The 14,674-nt window shown below is 45.3% G+C and overlaps 1 protein-coding gene across 1 annotated transcript; it reads right to left on the bottom strand.

Moving 5' to 3' along the window:
• Positions 1 to 456: 456 nt before the first annotated feature.
• On the bottom strand, positions 457 to 6,708 carry SFRP2 (secreted frizzled related protein 2). Its single transcript, XM_066632632.1, has 3 exons — positions 6,363 to 6,708; positions 4,031 to 4,111; positions 457 to 761 (listed from the first exon to the last, which is right to left on the bottom strand). The coding sequence occupies exons 1-3, from the start codon at positions 6,691 to 6,693 to the stop codon at positions 457 to 459; spliced, it is 717 nt and encodes a 238-aa protein (XP_066488729.1). The 5' UTR covers positions 6,694 to 6,708.
• Between the last annotated feature and the right edge of the window lie 7,966 nt (positions 6,709 to 14,674).

Consider the following 14,674-nt stretch of genomic DNA (forward strand, 5'->3'; position numbering starts at 1 on the left):
AAATAATAGGGCAATATGGTGGCTTCTTACCAAATCATAACTACACTTTACAACTGGGCCTGATGCTCACTGGTGCACACACACACACATGCTTAATACAACCTACACAGAAATGTAGCAATATAGAATGTATTGCAAGACACTTGGAAATGAAGAATCCAGACTGGGAAATTAAAAAGTTTCAGCCCAAAGTCACATTTTGCATCAATGCAAAAAACTAGCTCTAAGCAAGATATTGTATTGCTTCACAAAAATATTGATTCTTCCCTTTCCATTATAGTTTTACTATATGTACAAAATGGGCTCCCTCCCTTCTTTTGCTTTTGTCAAACAAAGGGCTCCTCCTCTCCCATGCCTGCTGTGCACTGTGGCTGAGGAAGCAAGAAGGTGCACGAGGTCTGGAAGAGCTCTAGGCGGGTGACCCAAAGAGACGGGAAGTGGCAGGCATGGATGTGACTAGCACTGCAGCTTGCGGATGCTGCGCGAGAACCTCTTGAACGCCCGCTGACCCTTCTGCCACCGCTTGACAGAGGTGATCACCAGCTCCCCAGCCAACCTCTGTCCCATCACTAAATAGGGGGCATTAATATCATTCATCTCATCACAGGTACACTGCAGGCCACCTTTGAGCCACAGCACAGTTTTCTTCAGATCCCTCTCGGTCACCCCATTCAGCTTGTAGATGGTTTTGCTCTTTGTTTCCGGCGTGATCTTGGTGTCCCCATTGATGTAGGCGATCTCCTTCACTTTTATCTTCAGAGCTAATAGGGATCATGGAAGGGAGGGGAGAAGAGGACGGAGTGAAAGACAGAGAGAGGTTTTTCCCATTAGTGCACATAAAGAAGACCTGGGGAGGGAAGTCTTCTATTGCTAATTAAACTGTCAGGGGCTGACAGAATGGACAGCAGGTGGCTCCATTTCTAAAGCCACAAAGGGCATGCAAGTCATTTCACATTGAATCAACCTTGGGGTGTATGTGTTTCTTTTAAAAATTCTTTTCTAAACAGACCTTTTTCTCCAACTTTTCTATCTTTTGCAAACCAAGAAGAAGGGGGAGGGGAGAGAGAAAAGCCCATTTTGCACATTCATTATGCAGTAGGGCTGAAACCAGCAAGTTGTCTTTTCCGTGAAGTGGTGGAGGGGCAGGGAAAGGTTCTGTATTTCAGGAGAAATTTGATCTCTGCTGTTGCTGAAAACTTCAGACTTAAATTTATGACATTAGAAAGGCGCTTAGGTGAACCTGTAAGGAATTGATATTGCCATGGATTGCATTTGGAAAAAAAAATGGGTCAAAGAGAGGGAGAATTGGTTTAACAGCTGCATTTCATTTGGGGAAAAAAAAACAAAGGAGTAAAAAAAACACAAGGCTCTTTAAGAAACCAACACAACATATTTGGTCCTACCAAAAAAAGTTTATCTGAATACAGATGAAAACTGGAGCTAGTTCCAGAGTGTAATAACTCTGACTCTGCAATAGTTTTTTTAATAAGAATATTAATCCCAGCAAATTCCACTGCAGACACTAGTACAGTTACCATCTGATAAGATTATAGCGTATGTTTATTATTACAAACTTTATTTCTATGCCAACTATTTTCTCACTTTTTGTCTGCCTTATTTCAATAGCCTTTCCAATCATTTGTAACCCAGAAATGTTTATGTTTTGCAATGATATTCCGGCCTCGTCACCTCTGTAATGCAATTTTCCATCTGCTTACTTTGAAGCAGTCATGCAATAGTTACTGGAATGTCTGGTTTTCCAGAGAAAGTTAAAAAAAACCAAAATGTTTTCTCATTGGAATGTGAAGATCTAGCAATGATTAGCTGCCGAGTGTGGTGGATGATGTAGGGACTGAAAAGTGCTCTAAATGTCAGGAGCAGTAAGCAAACTAGGAAATATTTCAATCTACCTCTCATATCTTCTCTGCTTCCAAACCATTGTCAGACAGAAGTTCCCATCATACATAGTTCAGTACGGGAGCTCAACCCTCTCATCTTGCCCCATGAGAAGATGGGAACCATAAAGGAGGAAGTCCTATACTGTTGCGTCCACAGCAAGAGAGGAAATCAGTCACCTCAGGACCCAATCCTATGCATATCTACTCAGAAGTAAGCCCCAATGAGTTTAATGGGACTTACTCCCAGGTAAGTGTGAATAGGATTGCAGCCTCAATCATCGTCTTCCCTCCCTCTGCAAGAGAAGAGGGACACATAGGGGAAGGATAAAGGAGCCAAAGTTCTCAGCATAGCCTTGAACTATGCTGGTTTTGATTTGCATGCTTCAAGCTACATGCATGTATGAGCACACTGTCATGCACTAAGAACTGTCAGAAAGTTGTAAGAGGCAGTTATGCCAACATTTAATATTGTATGGTGCTTCGGGCACTTCTGGAGAATGCCACTAATGCATCCAATACAAATAAAAGTTGGGTTCAGATGTGCTCCTTGTGAAAATGCAATTTTTAGACCTTGATGACTATTCTCATTTTGTTATTACAAAAGAGAGAAGTACATACAGCCAATCTCTCTCTAACAAGCCTGTTTCTAATTTCTACCACAAGCTAAAAGTGACCAAGAAACAGAGCACCAGAATGGATAATGTAGGTCAAAGTAGAAGGCTCTGCTGATATCGAGAACTGAGCCAGCCCCTACTGATGGGGAACATGGGGAATCCTATACAGGTCCAACCTTGTTATACATGGATTTTTTTTATACACGGATTTGAGTCAACATGAATGGTCACTGCAAATGAGAAGGAATGTGCTGATTTCTGGAGAAGGGGAAAAATGCATCCTTTTAAAATCACATTTTAAAAACGGCTTTTTACTGTTGTAGAGAGACAATCATGCAAGTGATTACAGGTATAACCTAATTATCCACAGATTTTTCTATCTCAATATGATGAGAAGTACCCTTTAAATTAAAGGAAAACAGTCCTTTAACAATAGCCTCATTAATGCAAGAGAGGGCAGCCTGCTGACAATCCATCAATCATTCTCTCTCCAGGCACTTAGACAAACCCCCCTGGAGCATGAAGGAAGGCTAAATGGCAGTGATCACCTCCATTCTTTCCCCCTCACTGTGGCTCCTAGTGAGGACAGGGACTGCTGCCTCCTAGTGAAACCTAAGCACCAGGAGAGAGACTGATTGCCTCTGTGTGCATTTCAAAAGGTCAGCAAGGCTGTTTTTTCAGTCACTGGAGTAAAAGGACTTTGGTTTTTAAATTGATTTGCTTTAGTGCTTTTTTGCCATCCAAGTGAGGAATGGACCCCTTCTGAATAATGAGACTCAACCTGTACATGCTTACTTGGGAGTAGGTCCCATTCAACTCTACAGTGAGTAAACATACATAGGATTGGGCTGAAAGTAAGTGATGCAAATTTAAAGGCAAGATGGAACATGGGGAAACCTGCTGTTTGCTTCAGACCTGAAAGTCATCAGGGATAGTTTGAGTCCCCAACTTTAGAGTGTACCCCTTTACTTTTTTCCTTATAAATAAAAAGGATGCCTGTCACCCCTATGTGGGAAGACACGTGGTGTCTCCAGGAACAGAACTGAAGGAGAAAAAAATCCAACCACCAGTAGGCACCCTGTGGGAAATGCAAGCAGTGAGTCTTCCTCCTGGACCTCCTGCAACTACATACTTTAATGACAGGTACTTTGTTAGTAATAAATAACAGGGGGTTGCTATGTTGGTGTGTCATAAGGCTGCCATCCTTTGTACACTTACCTGGGAGTAAGCCTCATTGAACTTAGTGGGACTTACTTTATGAAAACACATGCACAGGAGTTTTACACTGCTTGAAAGCTTATCATATTCTGAAGAACACAGCAGGGCAAATCATCAGACTCATCCAACTGACCAGCTACACAAATCTTAATCAACTGCTTAAATCTCCTTGATCTGAAGGAAAGCTAAATACTGGCCTTGCTTCTTTCTTGTCCAAGCTACTGATTTATGGCCATCTGAGATGACAGAACAGAGCACAAAACCCACACGCTTTAACCGTAGCAACGCTCTCACACTCACCGAAGTCATTTTTGCACAGGCTTTCTACAATTTCATTGTCGTCCTCATTCTTGCTTTTGCAGGCATCACAGACCTTTGGTGCTAGAAGGAAATGGATTCAAAAAAGACAACCTTCAGCAGTGATATTCCAAAAAGAACAGCAGGTGGCGTTCAGAAACAAAGCACACTCCTTCTATACCCAGCTCCCGCCACCAACTTCTGCCTTATCCTTGCAGGCTGTTACTTTTGATTTGATAGCGCAATCATTTTTTGAAAACTGCCTCAATCCATTTCACTCCACCGGTTCTAAGGCAAGAAAGGAGAACTGGTGAAAACAGAAAGTGGCAGAAAGAGACCAGCTTGAGACTCTCTGTATTTTCACAACCACCTGCAGGACAGGATGGTTGACCGGACATTTGGTGCTTGAGGTGGCCAAGGCATTGTGCTTTAACAAGTAACTTACTGAAAGAAATGTAGAGAGCCACATGTTGCAGAAAAAAAATAAAAACTTCAGGGGGAATTCTCAGTGGGATATTGAAAAGAAGCATATGCAACTTCTCCCAGAGGGATTAAAGTTGCCCCTCCCCAATACATCTCTAGCTCTCTCAGGAGGAACAGAAATCAATGCCTTGATGGGGGAGGGGAAGGCGTGACAGAAAGGAGACTGAAAATACAATACACAAAGACAATACAACACACAATGCAATGTTTCCCTGATAAGTTTGCTTTAGGAAGTTTCTCTTCTCTTGTTTCCTTCACTAGAAACCAAAAAATATCACCTTTCTCTCTCTCCCCCCCTTAATTAAAACCAAATTCCCAAGTAATAAACCAGCCCTAGCTAGAAGTAGTTTATTTTTAAAAGTGACAAACCAAGGATTTGACAGTCCTTGGCAATTCTTCATCAACAAACTCATTCAAGAAGTTCTTCCCTGTGCTTATCAATAGAAGGAAAAGAAGTCTTGCTTGGAGCTCTGCTTCCACTCATTCTTTTACAAGGGCTGAAACTATGCTAAGCTTGTTTCAATAGGGAACAAGCTACTTTAAAGGACAATATTACTTAAGCTAGCAAAGGAGTAATCGTAAGAGGAAGGGCTCCAAATTGACCATATTTTAAGGGCTTAAGTAATTATATAAGACCAACTTTGTGACTTAGGCCCATCAAGTCTAAAACTATAAACACACTCACCATGCAATCCTACACATATTTACTGAGAACCAAGTCCCACTGTGTTCCTGCATTCCATGGGGCTTACTCACAGGTAAATTTGCATAGGACTGTGGCCATAATAGTGGATTAATGGGATTTGGGTTTAGGATCTCAAACCTAGAAATGAGGTCTCACTGAATTTGGCTGGAATAAATGCCTTAAGGTTTGCACTGAACTTTTCAAAATCTGGGAACCCTGCAAATCTGTGGGGTTCATCCTGTGGAACTGAAAGTGTTCCAACACAAAGGGAACATCCGCTGTATCATTCTGGTGCTATGACATTCTGGAAATATGTTTTTCAGAAAATGTTGGAGATCTTCTTTAGAAATTGCAAAAGAACCCATGATATGTGATTCAGCTACAATGTTGGGAAGTAAGCAATCTCTGTTTTATATGAGGCTCTCATTTATCCCCCCCCCCCCAATGGTTCTGTAATTCTGGGAGGACCTACTATATTCTAAAGGGCTTTGCTACTCTATATTCTTTTCTTTTTTAATTAAAGGGCAGTGAGCAAATCTAAGAACCTAGTCTAAAACATCCTTATTCAATAAGCCTTATTGAGTCCAATGGTACTTCATGCCAGCCAAGTAGGGTTGAAGCCAAAGGTGACACTATTATACACACTTACTTATCCTACACACACCAGGGACATGTGGTGAGTGGGGATGTGCGGTGGGTGGGGAGGCAGAGTCACATGTCTGCAACGGAGCACATGGGGTGGTGGCGCTTTCTGAAGGACTGGTGGGGAGGCTCTGCCTCACCTAACATGGCAGTGGCCCTTTTCAAAGGACTCAGGTGAGGAGGCTCTGCCTCACTTCACACAGCAGTGGAGCTTTTCAAAGGACTCTAAAGGGGAGGGGAGTACCTGCTGGGGAGTGGGGAAGTTCTGCCTCACCTCACCCAGCAGCAGCACTTTTTGAAGGACTCTGGTGGGGAGCTGCCTCCCCACCCACCGCATGTCCCCCCCAACATAGTATGTTTTACCCCCGAGGAGACACGCCAAAGAGAGGGCTGCAGGGCTGCAGCGCCAGGCCCATTGATCTCAGGTCGCCACTGTGTGCGCACCTGACGTCGCGGGGGTGCTGCAAGCCCAGCCACGCTTACCCGGGAGCAAGCCTCACCGGGGACCGCGGGACTTGCTCTTACCCTCTCTGGGCGTGGGCAGGACGTGGTCGCCGCTGGCCGGGGGGATGCAGAGGTCGTTGTCCTGCGGGAAGCGGGCGCAGTCGAGCATGTCGGGCCAGGGGAAGCCGAAGGCGGACATGACCGGCGCGCAGCTGTCCTTGACCTGCTGGCAGAGCGAGTGGCAGGGCTGGATGGTCTCGTCCAGGTCGTCGATGCAGACGGGCGCGAAGAGCGAGCAGAGGAACTTGCGCGTGTCCGGGTGGCACTGCTTCTGCACCAGCGGGATCCAGGCGCCCGCCTGCTCCAGCACCTCCTGCAGCGTCTCGTGGCCCAGCAGGTTGGGCAGCCGCATGTTGGGGTACTCGATGCCGCGGCACAGCAGCAGCGACGCCGGGATGGGCTTGCAGTTGGAGCGCTTGTAGGAGAACTCGGGCTGCCCGAAGAGGAAGAGCGCGCCGGCGCAGGGCAGCACCAGGCACAGCAGCGGCAGGCGCATCTTGGCCGCGGGCGAGGAGGTGCGGGCGAGGGACGCGGGCCACAGGCGAGTCCTGCCCGCAGCAGCCGCCGCGCCCTGCGCGCTTTTCTTATGCAAATGCGCGGGGCGCTGGGAGGGCCGCGGGCGGGGTCTCGGCCGGGAGCCCACCGGGATTGGTCGGGCCTTTCCCCCTCCCCTTCGCGCTCCTGCCTGGAAAACCTGCCAGTTGCCGCAGGCTTTGGCACCCTTGGGCTAGCAGGAAGGACCGCCGCGCGCCCTCTTGGCCCGGGCACGCCCACTTCTTTTAGCCTCCCGTCCTGGGAAAGAACGGAAATGTCCTCCTCTCCCCTGTGAGCAGGCAGCGCAGAGCCTTCCTGGGAGGCAGGTGAGGCAGAGCCTCCACCTTCAAAAAGTGCCAGCACCGTGCGAGGTGCCCAAGCTCCCACAACCCATGCGCTCCACGTGGGTGGGGAGGCAGATGAGGCAGAGCCTCCCGACTAGATTCCTTTGAAAAGCACCGCCGCTGTGTGAGGCGCCCAAGTACCCACAAGCCACTCTCTCTGCGCCGCCCCCTTCCTTGCTCTGGGCGCGGGTTGTTGGGCACCTCACACAGTGGTGGTGCTTTTCAAAGGACCCCAGTGAGGAGGCTCTACCTCACCTGCCTCCCCACCCATCACATGTCCCTGAATTATATGAAATAGACTTTTAAATTGAATATTAAGTGTTACTGTGTTTAAACGAACCTCATGCCTCATGGCATCCATATACAAGTGATTTTAGCTTTTATTTTGTCTTGTCCTACATTTTTCTTGGATGTCCTACATTTTGGGGGGATCTTGTCCCCTTCTGTAGTTCTGACATCTGGTCACCCTGCCAAGAAAGAACCAGTCCCCAAAGTAGAAGCCAATTAACTGTTCAGGCAAACAGACTGTGTTTGTTTGAAATAAAGAAAGCTTTTTGAAATTTGCATTGTAAATAGAGTTTTCTCTGCTTTGCAATGAGCAATTAATGTGGCTTCTGAGCAAACAGATACTATCTGGAGGAGTTTTGCAAGATGCAGTGGCCTCCAAATCTTCCTCAAATGACAGCTTACATCTGTGTCCCTGGACTGCATCATGGTGCAAAGATATTGATCCAAGGCTTGAATCTACTGGATCTTGATCTGCAGTCCTTTGCAAACCACCTTTGAAACACAGCTCACATCCTTGCCCGCAATTAACAATTAGGGATTTGGTACTTGCTTGTACAGCAATGTGCAGCAGAGGCACTGATCCTTATTTTACTGATCCAGGTTCCCCTCAGGCCCAGTGTCAAATTATAGATCACAGACCTCTTCCCCAGTTGTAGAATAAAAGCCAGAGATCTGGTGCTCCCTGCAGTCACCTTCATGCCAAAACTTGCATCTCATAGATTCATGAAGCCTTGTATCCACCAGCTGGCATCTTTCTCTACCTACTGACCTATACAAAGCAGGCATTCACTGGCCTGAGGTGCTGCCATTGAATAAAAACAGGAATCTAAGGAATTGAGCCTGAGGAGTGCCACAAAATGGTAGCTTCATAATTTTTGCTCTGCATTCTGTGGACTTGGTGTGAACTGGTATTTGGCGGTAGACTTGGAGGGAAATGTTTCATGTACAAATTGTGCCAGTTGCCGAGGAGCCATACGTATACTCAAAAATAAGTCTTATAAAGTTCAATTAATAGTTATCTTAATAAGAACTTAGTCCCAGGTAAGTGTGCATAGAATCGCAGCCTCAGTTCACTTCAGGCTACATTAAGGCTGCTTTTGTTTTTTAGCCTCCAGTGGTAGAAGCACTAGAGAGCTTTTTTGCTCCTTCTAGCACCCTAAGATCACATTTGTTTTTCGCCTTCTAGCATGCTTGCCATGCTAGCAATCTTTCCTGCAAGAAAACATGACCACTTCCATTGAAATGAATCTGTATGGGGGACAAGGTGATGTCACTCTGGCCTCTGCATCTTTATGGTAAACACCCCATATACTTTTGAAATGGCTGCCATTTTCTGTGTAGTTTCTGTGTGGTTTGTTGTCTGTTTTTGAATCATGCTTCTAGCATGCTGGAAGCGACTTCACTTCTGGCTATTTTCAAGTCAAAAAACAAATGCAGTCTAAGTAAATACTGTGTGCGAGGAGAGTATTCAGCCATTCTTAGTTTTGATCCTTGTATTACTAAATCTGATTTGGGCAGTGGCGTTGCTGGTGTGTCACCCCTGCTACATGACATCCCCCTCACTCATGATGACAAGCAGCGGGTATTGCTGGTAGCAGTGAGCCCGGGGTTGAAGTGTGGCACCTGGAAGTAGTTTGATGGTGGTGCTGTGTCTTCACATCATCGTGCCATCACTCATTGCTTTCAGATTGCCACATTTTGCAGTCAAAGGGTGGGTGTGAGCTGTACTGTTCTTTGATGGTAGACTTGAAAGAAGTGTTTCCATGTAAAAATTGTGCAGATTGTATCAGGTGGACTTGAGAACACAGAGATCAGCAATGATACGTTCTTCTGCAGCAGAGAATCCAAGTTCTTTTCCAGTGAGAGGGACTGGAATTAGCCCTGTAAACGCTCTCTCTCTCTCTCTCTCTCTCTCTCTCTCTCTCTCTCTCTCTCTCTCTCTCGGTTTATTTAGATACACTTCAAAGGTGTACATTCCAGAAGAGAAACTGCATTGGTTTGTGAGAGCAGGAAGAAAAATACGATTGCAGGACTCTATCTGAGTGACCAGTGGAAGTCAAATAGCAGCTCACGTTAACAGTAATTAAGGTACTAAGTACTATATCTTGACTGACAGATAATCTCATCAGACTTATCTCCTGGAATGTGGCAGATTGGCCAAACCAATGTTCAAGATAGTTATTTTCTCACTTATAAACAGAGTTTGTTTTCACAGGAAACACGGATTAAAGATGGTTAATTTAACCATCTCTAACCAATTTCTTACCTGCTTCTAAAGCTGCCAAGTTTGGAGGTGCAATGGAGGGCTAGCAGTATTGTCATCTTCATCTCTTTATGCCATTGTTCATCAGTGTCCACTGTATTCCTAATTTTAAGTATTGGCTATTTCTAATACCTCCTTGAAACCTATTTATTTACTGTCTGAGGACTTGGAAAAGACACACGTAGACAGATGCTTGTTCTTTGTGAAAACACTGTGTACTGATACATCAGGTTGACGTTCATATGGTTGGCCACCTTCCTTCAAAAAAACAAAAACAAAAAACATTTGCTGGTGCCAGACAAGAATGTGTATTGGCACTCTATTATTTAGTGTTTCTATTAATGGTAAGTTTAAAGATTTAAAGCTCAATCTTATGAGCTCCAGTGCTGGAGCTGGGTGTCGCAAACGTGCTGTAAGGCACAACATCTGCAGCACCTGAAAAGGAGGGGCTGTCAGCTTTAATCCTCTGTGCCTCATGGAGAGCTGCTGGTGCTCCTGCAATGGGGAGTGGGTGGAATAGGGCAGAAGGAGGATGGGGCAGGAGAAGGAACCAGCCTTGGGAGGGTATCCTATGTTTGGCCGCAAAGCTTGACATGGTGGCTCCCAAGTCTGCGCTGGCCAAATAGTCAGCACAGACTTAAGAAACCCCATGGTGCCAAGGAGACCCAAAGGAGACCTCCTCCTCCTTGCCCTGAGGAGACCTCCGGAGGCCTCAGTGGTGCTGCTGGCTGCAGCGGTAGCCATTTTGGTGCTGTTGCACCTGGCAGAGCTGCAAGAGATAGGATTGGGCTACCTGATGGTTTGCAATTTCCTCCTGTTATTATCTTTAATCAGGAGCTGTAATTACATATTTCAATGATCTTGTATTGGAAGTACGATACTATAACCAGGTTGAGTAGGTTTGAAATAACTCTTTGCAAAGTTTGACTTATGTTGTTAAGGTAAACTATACCATTGTGTTTGGCCCTAAATAGTATGTTTGGTATTTTGATAGGCATATTACTGATAAGGGACAATTGTTTCATTATTTGGTGATGTTTATTCCAAGGCTCATGGCCCAAACCTATTAGTATCTGTTAGTAGACACAGATAAATTTGTTATTGTATGTAGCCTTTTTTCCCCCCACTGCTGCTAAGAAGATTAGGAAAGATATTTAGCAGCAGTAGCCATCAGCTGTGTAGGGGTGGCTATACAGTAGTTGATTGGTCATATGATAAGTCTGTTTGCCCTGAGTCAATTACCATTGTCTGAGACACTGACAAAATAAAGATTGTTTAATTGCATTGATGCTCCACCAGTCATGGCCTTAAAGTGTACTAATACAGATAAAGTAGTCTACTAATACAGACCCAGTGTCAGTGAGTCAGAAAATGTGCTGATGATCTCAGTTAGAGATACCTCTGAAATGCATATTTCTAGGCTTAGAATACAATTTTCAGAGAGTCATAGTATTCTCCTCAAAGCCGAGGCAAGCATTAGAACCCCAAATGGTTCTAACTTGAATTTTTGAATGGAAAATAAACCAATTCTCCCAACCACCGACTCTCAAATTCTCTCTCCCATCTAATGATTCCCCTTCCCTCCAATCCCACCGACTTTACTAGAATCATGACATTCTGGCTCTGTTGGCAGCAAGCCATTATGAAAGAAAAATTGCAGATGATTTCTTTTCCATTCCTTTCCAATGTGGCGCATCAGTCCAGAGTGGGAAATGTAGTTTTCACAAGGACTCAGTGGTGGTAGTAGTATTAGGCCTTGGGAAAACTACATTTCCCATAAGCTTCTGCAGGGCCTCTAAGAGGTATTTTATCAGGGGTTCAAATTTTCTTTTGGCCCCTTCCCAAAGGAGTGGGTGAAACAGAGCAGGGGAGAGTGATGAGAGGGTGGGCAGAACAGGAGTAGGGAGAAAACAAAACAGGGCAGAAGGAGGGTAGCCACAGCCAGAAAAGTCTTTGGAGCCCAGGTCTACTGGGCTTCCCAATGTGGAGCCCAAGTCTATCTGCCTGCACAGTGTCAGCACCTAGATACAGTAATACGGAAAACCAAACACACTCCTAAATCTCTCTAAAATCTTTTAAATATATAAAATCATTGCAGAAAATTAGCATCATAATAGTGGGGCCTTGGTATCTGTGAGGGATCCATTCTCTGACCCCTTGCTGATATCAAAAATTGTGGATCATCAATTCATGATTTTCTGCCCCTTTCTCCCTCTGAAGGGGACCACAGCTGCAGATGGGTTCCCCTGGAGGGCTTTCTGAAGGCTACAGAGGCAACACATGTCCACCCGCTGCCTCTGTGGGTTTCAGAATGGCCCAGAGAGACAAAAAAAACACCACTTCCGGTTTCCCAAGGGAAACTAGAAGTGACATGTTTTTGCCATATAAGGCATTCTGAGGTCTGGAGGCTTCCTCTGCGCACTACCTCTGCAAGCTTCAGAAAGCCCTCTGGAGGGCTCAGGTGGAGCCAAATCTAGCTAAATGTGGGCCTGGCATGTTGAGCCAGAGCTGTGGTTGAAAAATCTGATAAACAGGTTCCACTTGTGTTTAGGCTCACACTAGAATAGAAAGTGTCCTGTGTGTACAAAAACTTACTTCTGCAGCTGTGTCCCTGATCTCCTATACCAGGGGTCTCCAAACTTTTTGATCAGAGGGCCGTATCAAATATCTGGCGTGGTGTGGAAGGCCGGAAAAAAATTTAAATATAAAATTTAAATAAATAAATTAGAGATGGAACTTAGATAAATGAATAAATGAATGAATTGGCTCATTCATTTAATCTCTGGCCCTTAGAACACCCTCTAGACACAATCAGAGCACAGTTCTGGTCATTTTCAGTTGAGTGGGCCAGAGGCTTTCAGGGGACAAGAGGTTGACCACGGGCCAGAAAGAGGCTTGCTGCGGGCCGCATCTGGCCCCCGGGCCGGGGTTTGGAGACCCCTGTCCTATACATTCCTTCATGGTTAGCAGATCCACAAGCCACAGGACTACTGCAGCAGTTTCCTCTCAGATTTCACATTGTATTAAGGAGTGTCATATATACACTCCTCTGCCCAGCAGATATGGTTGGCAGCAGCAACTGCCACTGAGTGTCTAGCGTCCCACACAGTCAGCAAGTTCAGTGACACAGGAAAACATAAGATCCCAGGAAATTTCTGGGCCACCTCCTTTGGCTCCTGGACCCCCTTTTTGACCCTGGACCTGGGTACCAATTCCACCTTTAACCCCCCTCTCATGGGCCCTGGACTTCTGCTGTCTAGCCTGGTGTGCCAGAATGGACAGGCATTGGAGAGGGGAGGAGAAAGAGACTGCTTTCCCTCCCATCCCTCTCCTGGTGGCTTGCTATTATTGGAGGTCTGGCATTCGGGGTGGGGGGGGGGGAAGGGAGCAGATAGAGGACTTTGGGGCTGATGGTAAAGAAGTTGGCTTTGGTGTGTAATGAGGAGCTACTTCTCAATTTGGGGGGCAAGAGCTCAACTTATTTATTTTTCTCTTGATTTTTAAAAAAAATTATTGAAGACAATTTTCAGGTTACAAAACTAGAATAAACAACTATTATCTGGGAAGGGAGGTGTCACAATGCTATTCAAAATACAGTGTCTGGATCAGAGATGACTGTACAGAAAGATAAAAAATGGTTAAAAATTGGATGGGTGACCACAATCTGACAAAGCTGTGGTGAAAGGACAGAACAAGGAGGAGTTGCTGTTGTGACCTGTGACTGTGATGGACTTGCAAGCAATGGCACAGGAATAGGCAGAGTCAGCTTCAAAGGAAGAAAGAGTAACAGCTCGGCTGACTTGAAGCTGTGACCACACCATGAAGGTGATGCTGTGAACCAAGAGCTCTCACTAAACTCTGGCCAAAGTAACACCATTTCCCTGGGACATTTGGTGGGCCACTGTGTGATACAGGAAACTGGACTAGATGGGCCTATGGCCTGATCCAGTGGGGCTGTTCTTATGTTCTTACAGGAGGCAAACTTAAAGAATAACCACTTATAAGCCTTAGTACAAAAGATTGTTCATAAGGAAGAATACCAAATGGGGAAATCACACAGCTGAGGACTCAGTTTATTTTGGAGCAAAAGTTCACATGGTTCACGTGTAGCTCTCCCCTCTCTAATCTCATCTCTGAAAAGACAAGGAATTTGCACCATCACTGGGAACTGTGTCTGCATGATGGATACATTCTCCAGTTCTGCGGAACTGTATCAGGGCAATCCTAGGGTTATCAGAATGAATGTTTAAGAATGCTCTTCCAAGATATTAACATCCATAGACATCCATTGCCACTGAGGCCCTGGGTGGAGGGAGCCCTCTGCAACCAGCTGCCTCTTCTCCAAGGTAAGATTTACTTTGCTTGAAGAAGAGGAGGGGAATTGACAGGGAAGACAGGGAGCCAAGAGGCAAGATGCAAGAAAGGATCTGCTCAAAGTGAGGTCTGCCTCTGTCTTTGTCTGTGTGCAATTTGAAGAGGAGTGCCCATATATCTGAACACTCCTGCTTTAGAAAACCACCTCCTCCCTGCTCAATTTTGCTAAAGCCAGAAACAAAATCCAGTTTTAAAATGCTTTCAGAGAGACAAACAAGTTGCAAGGTGAAGTTTTACACCTCTTTCTCTCACTCTCTTTCACATAACTGAAGAGCGTTTAGGAAGATGAGAATGCCTTTATTTAGAAACAGACCAAGTCAAGGATTAAGTTGGGGGCACGATGTTGGTCCGTTTACAAAGATGCCAGGAGGCTTGATATCAAATTACATATTCTAGTAAAAAGATTTCACAATCCCTTGCTTTATCAGGGTGACCATGGGTGTTTTTCTTTCTTCCATGAAGTGATATTCAGAATAGGATCCAATTGTGCATGAAACTCTGATTTCACTTTGGAAAACTGGCATTATGTC

The sequence above is a fragment of the Tiliqua scincoides genome, chromosome 6, assembly GCF_035046505.1.
Source record: "Tiliqua scincoides isolate rTilSci1 chromosome 6, rTilSci1.hap2, whole genome shotgun sequence".
Classification (NCBI taxonomy): domain Eukaryota; kingdom Metazoa; phylum Chordata; class Lepidosauria; order Squamata; family Scincidae; genus Tiliqua; species Tiliqua scincoides.

What these genes read in the sequence shown, in the direction of transcription:
- SFRP2 (XM_066632632.1), bottom strand. Translation starts at nt 6,693, where the DNA reads ATGCGGCTGCCCAACCTGCTGGGCCACGAGACGCTGCAGGAGGTGCTG. An exon ending in CCTGCCCACGCCCAGAGAGG is followed by an intron (nt 4,112 to 6,362) that starts GTAAGAGCAAGT and finishes ATTTCCTTCTAG; the next exon opens with CACCAAAGGTCTGTGATGCC. An exon ending in CCTGTGCAAAAATGACTTCG is followed by an intron (nt 762 to 4,030) that starts GTGAGTGTGAGA and finishes GATCCCTATTAG; the next exon opens with CTCTGAAGATAAAAGTGAAG.